This window comes from Pelmatolapia mariae, linkage group LG6, assembly GCF_036321145.2.
Source record: "Pelmatolapia mariae isolate MD_Pm_ZW linkage group LG6, Pm_UMD_F_2, whole genome shotgun sequence".
NCBI lineage: Eukaryota > Metazoa > Chordata > Actinopteri > Cichliformes > Cichlidae > Pelmatolapia > Pelmatolapia mariae.
This window is the reverse complement of record NC_086232.1, coordinates 7,894,176-7,906,244: the sequence shown is the minus strand read 5'-3', so window position 1 is coordinate 7,906,244 and position 12,069 is coordinate 7,894,176. Positions and strand designations below refer to the sequence as shown.

Below are 12,069 nucleotides of genomic sequence, written 5' to 3'. Positions count from 1 at the left end.
CATTTTTATTCTTGTGTGAGTTTATTTTTCAACCCTTCAAGATTTGGTCTGCTGTGTTATGAACAACAGAAGAGATCAAATGAAACAGATTTAAAGCAGATTCTCCTCCTGCTGGCCACATACATAATGTAAAAGTCTCCAAAAGTTGAATCTGTTCATCTGGACGTAGCGTTTTGTGGGAGAAACGTTTCATCACTCATCCAAGTGACTTCTTCAGTCTCAGCTGACTGCAGGTTTCCCCAATCTTATAAACAGTACATTTGCACAATGACTGAAACCAGCCCACTGAAGGAACAATGGGCTGTGAGGTCAGTTCCTTAATCATAATTATGCAAATTCTCATGACTATTGATCAACAACCACTGACCAAAACCCACTGATCAAATGTAAAAGGGAAATTTTTCCAGTGTGTTTTGTGTTGGTCATCATCTTGCAAGTGCAAACAAACTAATCGTGACTTGCAGAGAAAGAACAAGCATAAAATCATTAAGAATCCTATTGTGAGTCAGTAATGAGGCCAGTTTTCTGTTGCTGAGCATCCATGCAAGCTGCGCTCTGAACTATTTGTTCTCCTGCCCTCGGAGCAAAAAGGAGTCAGGAGTTCAGTCGGAGAGCACCCTGGAGAATAAGTCCATTTCGTAAAATGTCTTGTGTTGTCAGCCTGCTGCGCAAAAACAACATCAAACTATCTGAGCTCTCGAGGTGGGAAATTTTTAAGCCTTGAGGCTAAGGCTGAGGACACATTTGCCAGCCAACACACCCCTGGCATGTAGCCACATCTTTACCTAATGGGCTGCCCTCCATACATGCTTTAAATTCATGTGTTAGTAGTGGAAGATCAGCTGGCATGAACAGATTTAAATACATCTGCAAGGTTGCATTTTATAAGTCATTAAATCAGGTGATATCTGTGGTGTTTCACTTCATACTGTCTTTATCAGATTTACTAAGAATACAGTAATCCAAAGATATGCGGACAATGACTGGTTAATATTATCATGTTTCAGGGGAGCTTATTGTCTGATGATTTTAGTGTGAGAACTATCTTTGCTTTTGATGACACACAGCTTTTGATGTTTAATGTAGTCAGCATAGTTTCCATTTATATTCATTCTTAAAATATTTGACTACACAAATGAAATGTGAATGACCATTTTAGGATGAAACTGGATGAAGCTGGATGTTTGGATGAGGCATTTGTACGCAGTAGTCTAAAGTGCTTAAACTGTGAACATGCAAAAACAGAAACTTTTTTCAGATTTTTGCTTTGATTTTGCTCATCTATTCGATTCGTCTTCTAGAGAATTGTACTCAAAGTAAATAATTTGCATGTAAAGCACAATTAATGCAAAACAGTGGCACCTTCTTCCCTTTTTCGTGCTGAACTTGAGTTAAAAATCATATGCAGACACTAGCATACTGCTCTGATAGTGATTCTCTTCTTGCGAGTGAATGAAATGCCCCAGTATTAAGACGTAATATGACTAATGCCGAGTGCTGCAGAACAAAGCACAATGTGCAAGTCCCCATTTTTACGTCTGACAATATGATGAGAAAACAAGTTATCCTGGAGGATTTGCTAGTTACGGTAGCTACTAAGTAAGCTAGGTAGTCAAATGTTACAGCATGTGCATCCTAATCATTTACTAGCTTCTTTTTGCACTGACTGTTTGTGATTAAGAGGCTTTATGAAGTCATTCATTTAACTGGCACATTTAACTCCACCCACTTGCCATATTTGGTTTAAAACTAAAAAATAATAATTTAAAACGCACAACGAAGTGCTCAGTCAGCTGGAAGATTTGAACTTATCACCCAGTCCTACCTCAGGCAGCACATATAGGACAACTACCAGTTTAATACCAGATAATCCACTGTTGTCTGTAAGTAACATTAAAATAAGTTCATTCAACTTCATGGCAAAAGAAACATGGGATTGAAATACAGCCAGGGCTATGAGAATGTGGACTATTAGACCTTTTTTTGTATGCATAATCAACATAGACTCAAAGGCTCAAAGGTAAATGGACAATTGAACAAGAGGAGTTTTCATGGCTAGGTGAGGTCTATTCTTTTATCATTTTATATCAAACTAAACTGACTTACTAAAAGATTTAGATTTTTTTTCAAGGGTTCCAGAGATATAACAAAAATTTTGGAAATGGCCAAAGCACTGTGGATATATGGATGATGGCAGAATTATTTCCTTGGTTTAAAAAAGGTCCTTCAAAATACCTAGTCAAGTCAACACTCTCACACTCTTGATGAAGGAGGCATATTGTTGTCAGGGTCTACAATCAACAGATTCCTTTATGAATCAAAACAGAGTGGGTTTCACTCAAAACCATGAAGACCAGATTAGACTCTGGCAGAAAACACCTGGAAGAGCCTGCACAGCTCTGGAAAAAAAACTTCTTCGGACAGATGAAACCAACATGAACTTGAACCACAATGATGAGAAGAGAAAAGTATTGCAAGAAAGACAATCACGATCACAATCTGAAGCATCCCACATTATCTGTCAAACATGTGGGCAAAAATATTCTGGCATGGGCATGAATGGCTGCCAGTGAAACGACACTAGTGTTTATTGATGATGTGGCTGCCAGCAGAAGTGGCAGGATGAATTTCAGTGTCATTCCAAACCAAATAAATAATGACCCAAAGCATGCTCAGAGCAAAGAAATTGAATATTCCTCAAGGGACAAGTCAATTACCTGATCTCATCCTGAAAGAGCAGGATTTTAAGTTACTGAAGACAAAGGTGAAGCCAAAGAGACTCACAAACTACTGAACGTGGCTGCAGTAGCTTGGAGAGAATCTTAATGGATTAAACACCGAATCTGGTGATGTCTAAGGTTATTTTGCCTTGAGTCTTTGTGTTAAGTTTGTTTTTAAATTTGCTCGAGAACACACATTCATTTATTGAATGAGATTATACAGGTATGTGATGCATTCGGATTCTTTATCACAATCTGCACCAGATATGTGGAAATACATCTAGAATTGTCTTTAAATTAATCTGGGAGCATGGGAAAAGACCACTGGAAGCATCAGGTCAGAAGATGCAAATTCAATTAATGCAACAGGAAACAAAAGTCCTAAAAATCCACCCTTCCATTCTCTCCTGTTTATCTTTATCAGGGTGGCAGGGGGGCTGGCGCCCGTCCCAGCTACCATAGGGCGAGAGGCAGGGTGCCCCTTGGACAGGTCACCAGCACACAGAGACAGACAACCATCCGCACTCACATTCACACCTATGGGCATTTTAGAGCCATTTATATTTACATCTCTGCTTTGCTTTAATGGACAGTACACCTTAGCCACCAACATAATTCAGAAGACAAATCAGACATGTTTGTCTGCATTCAGATTAAATGTTAATATTACTGCTGTACGTGATGAAATTTCTTAAGGCTGACTACAAGATTCCTCTGTGATGAACAAGCATGTCAGGCTGATTCAGCGAGTTATGACTGCTCTCTATTCAGCCTAGATTTATAATATTTACTCAGCAGATTAAGCACCATGGGAGCTTTCAGATCAGGTATGAAAGGCAACATTAAGTTATGTGCTACATGCATGAGCTTGTGTGCAATCTCCAAAATGTTAACAAGAGTGTGTACTGCTTTAGCAAGTCCTCCAGAACAGAAACAGGGCAGCAGGTTGAGTCTACACTGCAGTCGTTATTTGCAGTAAAGAACGACAAGAATATGATTGGAATAAAGATTCTTCTGCAGTTTATTAACGAGTGAAAAACGTAAACATTTTACTGCAATTCAAAGAAATCTATGTAAATCCACTAATTCCTTCAAGTGATGTCATATAATAATTGTTTTAATGATGTTTAAATTAGGACGTTGTGTTACATTCACATGAAATCAGAAAAAAAATTATCTTTGTTCTTTCAAAGATAAATATATTCTCAAATCGGTTATTATTCAAATGGTGGCAGTGAGTACAAACAAAGGCTGGCCCCAAAGTGACATTACACAACAACACAGTCATGCACCATTTGCAATCTGAGGTTATCTTTCAAACATACATGCTGTTCTCCCAAATCAATTTACTATTTGGTGCTGACTGCAAGAGAAACCTCAACACCTTCTCTAACTGTTTCATGGTTAAAAAAAGTTTCCAGAAAAGTGAAGCAATTCCATCCCCTGGACTGTTGGAAGGGTTTAAGGGTGATAAATAAACCCTGACCTTGCTCTAAAAACAAGCAGTACAGCAGAACACAGAGAGGCTTCTGACTCAGACATACAGATAGACGAAACAGAGAGAAAGTAGCCTTTGCCCACATTCCACTGAAGGTCCTCGCATTTCATCCAATTATATTTTTGTTCATTTTTTCCCATAAATGACAGCGTTAAGATTCGTCTGCAGGTCTTCCAAGGCTGTTTTTACCAGTAAAGTATGCTAACAAAGAATAAAAACTGAGCTCAATGTTTTATTAATAATCAACTGCAAACTATTTTAGTGGAAAATAAAAAATATCAGACACATTTCAAGAAACCCCCAAAAACCAAACAAACAGAAAAAACAAAACAAAACAAAAAAACCTCCTCCCCACACCCTTCCCTTATCCCAGAGTGCTATCAGTTAGTTTATTTTTGGTTGAAACTTATTCCCTCATATCTCAAACAGCAGCATTCTTTGCTCTCATTGTTAGTTTCAATCACTCACCTCAAAGTTGGGAGAAGTTTAATTCCAGTTAACCCGCCCGCTTCACAATGCCCACAGTTATGTCACTTGCTGTGACTCAAAGTCACTGAATGTCACTGACTTTCTATGGCTTCTGATTGCCAACCTGCTGTGTGGACACTCCCTAGCTTCCAGAGGAACTTTTTTTAAACTTTATTCTTTTATAGTTTTAGGAAAACAAATCAGCAATCGTCTTATGCAGTTTCTAACAGATAGTGATTTTATATCCCAGCAACCACTAAAATTAAACTTTACTTAGATTATGTTTGTGAATACCTGCCTACCTTCATCAATACATCATCTTGAATTTTGACACAAATTATTTCACGCTTGGAAGCTCTGATACACATAAGTCCATAACCTTTGGACAATGACACTTCTTTTTTTTTCTTTTTTTTAATTTTGCCTCTATAAACTACCAAAGCTAATTTTACAGAAGCAGTAGTAACACTGTAGACTTCCAGCTTCCAGTTACAGCCACTTTTATAAGCAGTCCTTCATTTTCAGAGGCTCAAAAGAAAGTCAACAATTAACTGATTGTTTCATAGCCAGGTGAGGCCTGTTTGTTATTTTATCTTCTCCATTCATGAGTGAATGGAGAAGATAAAATATGTGGCGTTGATTCCTCACACCATTTACAGAGCAGAGGAACTTGCTTCCATTTTCCAAATTTGAACCATAATCAACTTAAAAAGAAAATAATTTTTACATGTTTACATTTAGGTAACAAGTTTCTTATCCAGCGTCCGTATTATAGCTGTGACATTAAATTTAAAACGGGTGGTTCCCCCTATTTTATCAGCTAAATCTTTTGGCTAATTAGTGCCAAGGCTAATCACACGCAGACACACCCAGTTTTGTAAACAAATACAAGACTGAAAGATGCATGCAGGACATGCTATCGCTCTGACTCATGTGCTCAGTGTTGAAACACAATGACATAAAGTTTTCTGTGATGAGATCACACAAGTTCACAAATGTAGATACTTCTGATGAACTTTGAAAGGGTGTTTTTATGTGTTCCTTAATTGCACTAAGTAGATCACTATAATTCCTGATAGGAAAAAAATGAATTCATGGTCTTCTTAATCATATTTGTATTGTCTTATTTCTATGCCGTGTTTGGTTTTCACCAAACATGGTGCTGTGCATTATGTCCACAGCCAAGTCTTATCTGTCCCTATGACATTGTTCTAGAGGTTTTGTGTTTTGTTCCCCTCCAAACAAGCCTTTCTTTATCAGTCGTGTTCGAATTGTACTGTCATGCTAACTGAGGTCTGTAGCGTCTGAGATGTCGCTCTAGGATTTCTCTGAGGATTGCATGGTCTGATCTTGGGGTGAATTTGCTGGGACGTCCACTCCAGTCACAACCAGTCACTGTCTGTGATTAGGGTTTTTATGTGTTACTTAATTCCAGTAAGTAGTTCATTATGATTACTGATAGGACAGTAATCATAATGAACCCATCACTGTCTGTGACTGGTTGTTTTTCTATTCCATTCCTGTCCTATTTAAAAATGTGTTTGTAAAATGATTATCATGATTGAAACCACAAGGCCAAATGTGCTTGACAAGGAATAAAGCTGCCCTTTATAATACAAAAGCCCCTGTAACTTTAACTTATTCTATTCTCCGTGTATTTTGGAACTGGGGGAGGTTGTGCTTGAAAGCTTTACTCTGTTTCATGCCAAAGTCTGTGACTCTTAACTTAAAATGTAACATCTTTTAGTTCCTGAAAATTTACCAAGCGGTTAAAGGAAAACCCATTAAGATGTTTAAGAGAATTAAGAGAATGAGCTGCTCAGTCACCTCAATAACATTTCTTTTTTTAATGTTTAAATGCTCGTTTCTTAAGCAGCCTTTTAGTAAAAGCAGCTCTTTAACTGGAACTGGAAAGTGAAATGCAATTCATACTTGGAACTGTTTTTCGTAAGGGTAGTAAGAAGATGCTGATTTCAAATTGTGTTTAAAGTACCGAGACGTACAAGTCTTTTTTAAGACATGAAATAATATAAGCACTGAAAAGTCAGGGGAATGACGTTCCCAAGCAAGACAGTCCAAGGACACGAGGAATGATGAACATGGTAGGAAATACGCACTGATACAAAATAAACCTAATTTATGTCTAGAGGTTGCAGATGGCAGGAAGAGGACTGTGTTAATGGTGTAGGCGTTTGTTTAACCAGAAAATTAAATATCTTCAGCTGCCAAAGTCATGATGCAGACAGCAAAGGTCAGAACTTGAAAGATAATTTTTATTGCTCTTAAAGATGATACAATGTGATGAAGGATGTTGGGTCTAGTAATGCTTCTGATTCCTGTCGACTTTTTATTGCTTTGTTGAAGGAACATGATGAATTTAAAGTGTATCATCAGTTTTAAATGTATATGAGCTGAGTGCATATTATCCCATATGGAAAAGATCTATATAAATCTTATAAAGTTTGTATCTGTCTTGTGTGAAACTTGTATGAAAAGCATACAAGAGTGAAAGCAGATATAAGTTCCACTGAAAAATTATATAAATGAAACTTGTATGTTTTGGATACTTACTAAAACAATATAATGAGAAAGTGGCCACTTTCATGAGTAAATCATATAACCCTTATATGATTCACTATATGAAGTAGGCCACATCTTATGCAAGTCTTTTATAAGTTTTTTCTATTTCTTTTCCATATGGGATATTACACAAGGATATTTAATCATGGATCTGGCAGGTTACCTGTAGATGATCCCACTTAAACGAACAACTGATCACCATGACTACTGATGTTCTAAGAAGTGGGTCTGTCGAGTCTTTCTATCATTATCATTCGATAATGGTGTATCCACCATACAGGGCGTCCATGTGGGTGCTCGTCACACGTGGTGTGTCGCTAACGTATATGCCACGCCATCATATGTCAATCAACAGGATCCCAGACGTTCAGTGAAACTGAAACAAGCTGAACTCAATACCTGCCCATTTTGCTTTGTCACAGGTTATTTTGCCCATTGTCACTTGAAGTCAATGAAAGTCATTAATGTTCCACAGGGTGTGGTTTCCACATCACAGCAGTCTGCATCCTATGTGGAAGGGCTGCACAATTACAGCCAACACAATTCAACATTGAGATCATAATAATTTGCCACAACTTTTCATTGACTGCAGTGACAATATGTTTTTATTTCAATATCATGAAAACAGAACAGTGCTTTTACATCTTTACAATCTTTATGTAGAAACACTATATTTCCAAAATGATTCACCCACACATTATATTCCAAGTGCAAAACTAACTCGGAGACTATCCACCACATAGTAGCAAGAACTAAGATGGAGGCTGAAGCAGCATACACTCAGAAGCACATCCAAGCGACTGTCAAACTCCTGATTTATGGTAAGGTTGGGGTCATCACTGACGAAGTCTTCTCCTCATGGGATTAAAAGAGAAATTTGTTTTTAAAAAAAACAAAGGGCATCCATATGGATAGACACTTTCAGTGATTGCCCAACACTGAATAGCACGGAAATTGAGCAAAATTAGAAAACTGTGGCACTAAGTGGGCAGACTCACAGCTAAATTTAGCAGGTTAACTATGCAAACAGAGCCTGGAATGTCAACTAGCAACCAAGTACATTGACATAGCTGACATAGCTAAAGGCCACGTCATACGTAAGGAATTTCCGTTTTGATTTAGTTTCAGGTTTCATTTTCATTCATAATCACTACTTTCATGGTTACACTGTTTGAAAACATCGTATTGTTCTCAGTATGTACTTCCTTATACATATACACCAACAAATAGATGTAGATGTTAATACCTGTCAAAACAGCCTTATCATGTTGCTCTCTAATGATTAGTCAGGGTTTTTTCTGTCTCAACATGTACCTTTGGTGGTTAGGGTTAGGGAAAAATTTAACTGAAAAAATTGAAAAATAAAAGTACAGTGCGTCTGTCCGGCATGAGATGAGGCATGTGTGACGAAGATTCAAGCTCCAAACCCATACATAACCTCACTGACTTATAAATCACTTTCTTTTGTCTTTTAGTATTTGATGCCCCTGTGCACCCCACCATAGAGCACAGCACTGAACCCCAGACACATAAAAGTCCCATTTATTGTCAACACCATGCTATCTGTACATCTGTATTGTATGAGTGATTTGGTTCTCCTGATGTTCACAAACCAGTTTTCCTGTTATTTCTACTAATTTGATTTTTAAAAATGTATATGGTGCTGAAGTAATTGAATCCCTAATTTTAAAAATTGTTTAAAAGTCTTCTCATTAAAAGTCTTTTCACGGTGATTTTCCCTGTGAGGAAAGGCCAAAACTTCTTTACGGAGGGCACCAAATTTGTTTGTATGCAAACAAAATTAAAGTACATTTTACTGCTTTCAGTAAAATTCAACTTTTATTTTCTGTCTCCTGCTGCTGGCTTGAATGTCCCATATTTGGAGTGTAGACACTTTTATTAAGTCTTCATTACATGGATGACGTTATTACCAGTCATGGCTGACCATAAACTTAAAGGTTACAGTGGTGGTCAGACCAGTTCCTGTACATTCTTGTGGGGCTGGCGTGCAGCTCATTTGTCAGTCAAATATTTTTGGTTGGGCTTATAATGCTTTTCCAGCTGAGTCTAAACATAGTAAACACTCAAACAGGGCACCTAAGATCTGATTCATTTGCAAACAGAAATGGAAATCATCATAACAGAAGTCCAAAATTACTATTTTGAAACAATAAAGGTCTTAAATATGAACTGTGTGGCACCCATCAGTATAAATGCACGGTAGGAGGTGCAGACTTTATAAATGACTTTTAAAATAATGTTCAGCTCTAAAAACAGCAAGCTGCTGTAGTGAACTATTTACCTTAAAGTGTTCACTCTTTAACTTTAGTTAAACAGTTGATTAAAAGTGAGAATATCCTTTAGCACTAAAGGGTCTTCGGTCAGTCTCATTTGTATTCTTTGTTACACACTACATAGCAGATCTATATGAGTGGGATAGACTACAAAAAACTCAAATTATTATTACTCAGTAGTAATAATAACTTGGATGCTCACATATGTGCTCTGTTCACTGTTCACTAACCTAATTTCCATGTATCATAAATTAGTGATGCACCAGCCCTGTTGGTCATTTGATACCTCAACTCAGGATATCTGCCAATAAAACCATGTTCCAGAGCAAGCTTTCTCTATCCTTTATTTATAATGTTTAAAAAAAGGCAAAATGCCACAAAATCAATCTCCAAAACCTCACAGCACTTTAGTAATCTGAATGATTCCTATAAAAGCATGGATTACTGTTGGCTGCTACTGGCCTATTAGTCACACATAGCTAACAATAATCAACTGCCAATAACAATGATGTGTGTGTGTGTGTGTGTGTGTGTGTGTGTGTGCGTGCGTGCGTGTGTGTGTGTGTGTGTGCGTGCGTGTGTGTGCGTGTGTGTGTGTGCGTGTGTGTGCGTGTGTGTGTGTGTGTGTAAAAATATTACTAGTATTATAAATCAGTAATGTCATACCTGATACTCAATGGGACATTAATAGGATTGTGCAAATACATATAGCGCATGAATGCAGCATGAAGCTGAACTCGGATTAAAGTAAAGTGAAACAGGTGGCAGCTCTGGCAATAACCTTCTTCAAATACAATAAAGGTGTAGATGGCCAGTTACTATTACTGGGGTTGGTTTGTGATTGTCTCCAAGGTATGTGTATCATACATAAACACTGATAACAATTCCAAAGAGCCCTCATTTCTCCCCAGAAATGTTACTTTGGTGAGCTCTGGGCCCTCACTCAAGTCAGAACTCACTGTAAAATCAGGTCACTTACACAAACACGAAGAACAATTAAAATTACAGGCAGGACTGACTAAAACGCCCACTCTCCACCTGAACTCCAACTTCTATTAACCTAAAAACACTTATGTCTTATAACACTCAAAAAGGCCACACTTCATTCATATGTAAATGTAACAATGCAGCAACTATAAAAACTCGGAAAATGCCACCAACATCATTATATGTTGGCAGGTGAAGGATAACAGTACAGCTACTGAATCTCTGAATAGTCTGTTTGACTCTTTATGTTTTATACATCTTTCTGACATATTTTTCTAACACATATACAGACTATTTCCGAAAGTTATTAATTGTGAGTGCTACTGAAGCCTGGAAAATAGGGGCTCTGAGATACAGTATTCAATAAAAACAGAAACTCCACAGAGCAACCAACCAGTGTCACCACTTTATTTCACCGAAGAGCCGAAAGTTGGTAACGGCTGGCTGGCAGTATTACTCACCGCCTCCTAAGCCCAGCAGCCGGCAGATATCTCTGGTGAACTTCATCAGCTTTTACCGTCCACACATTAGCGGGCCTCACTCGGCGTTAAATCCCAGCTGTCCCTCTGTACACAATCACACACTTCCACCCTTCATTAAGCGCCGACAGCTCGCCGGTGCCAGTACCGGCTCATATGAAACATTCCCCGCTGATCCGCCTCCGATTGTACAGTCATTATCAAGCTAACTGGATTACAGCAAAACACTCTTCCGGTTATTGCTTTCAACAATAAAATAGGAAAAACGGCTTCCTTACCACACCCATCAAAATAAAACCGCGGGAGCGTTAACATCGGTCTTTCATAATTTTCCTAAAGGCTTGACATCAAACTGCGAGATTTACACGTTGAAAAGAATAGAAAACAATATAATATTTAAAGATCAATAAATTGTACAACTACAATTATTTTCTTGTGGGTTTTATTTAATATTTTGTCAATAATTTTGTTTTACTTGCATTTATTTAGATTCATTTATTTCATTCTGTTAACTGTTCCAGCATTTAACTATAATTCCCTATGAGGGTTTAATTCAGAATAAACTATATTTCTTTTAATTTTTACATGTATTAATTTCAACTGAAGATTAACTGAAGATTAAAAATATTAAATCCTGTAGAAAAGCGATCAACAGGAAATATGAAAGGAGCATATTCAAATGACATAGTGATTCACATCAAATGCCTCTCAACACATTTGCTACTGTATCATAAGCACCAAATTTTGCTTATAAGACAGCAAATTTAAATTTGTACTCATTTGGTTTTTTTTTTCTTCTTTTTAAATGCAGTTTAAGCCGTTTGAAGCCCAGTAAAAACAATGTTTTTTTCCGAACTTTATTTGAAATTATAAAGTGAACAGTCCGTCATTCCAGTTCAGTTTGTAAAAAAAAGACAATGTATTTGAGGGTTACTTGAGCACATGTGAAATGTAAAAGTGAAGTCAGAGGTCAAATGTGACATGATATTTGGATGTTTAGAGTACCGGTACCATTTACTAAAAGGAAGAATACAATAAGAAGC

At 37.3% G+C, this 12,069-nt stretch overlaps 1 protein-coding gene across 1 annotated transcript in view; it reads right to left on the bottom strand.

Annotated features, from left to right (window-relative positions):
- LOC134628428 (hsp70-Hsp90 organising protein-like) overlaps positions 1 to 11,183 on the bottom strand; it is a 31,754-nt gene extending 20,571 nt beyond the window's left edge. The window contains exon 1 of the mRNA XM_063475102.1: positions 11,009 to 11,183. Within this exon, the coding sequence (XP_063331172.1) occupies positions 11,009 to 11,054 (46 nt within the window). The 5' untranslated portion in view covers positions 11,055 to 11,183. The remainder of the gene's footprint in view (positions 1 to 11,008) is intronic.
- Between the last annotated feature and the right edge of the window lie 886 nt (positions 11,184 to 12,069).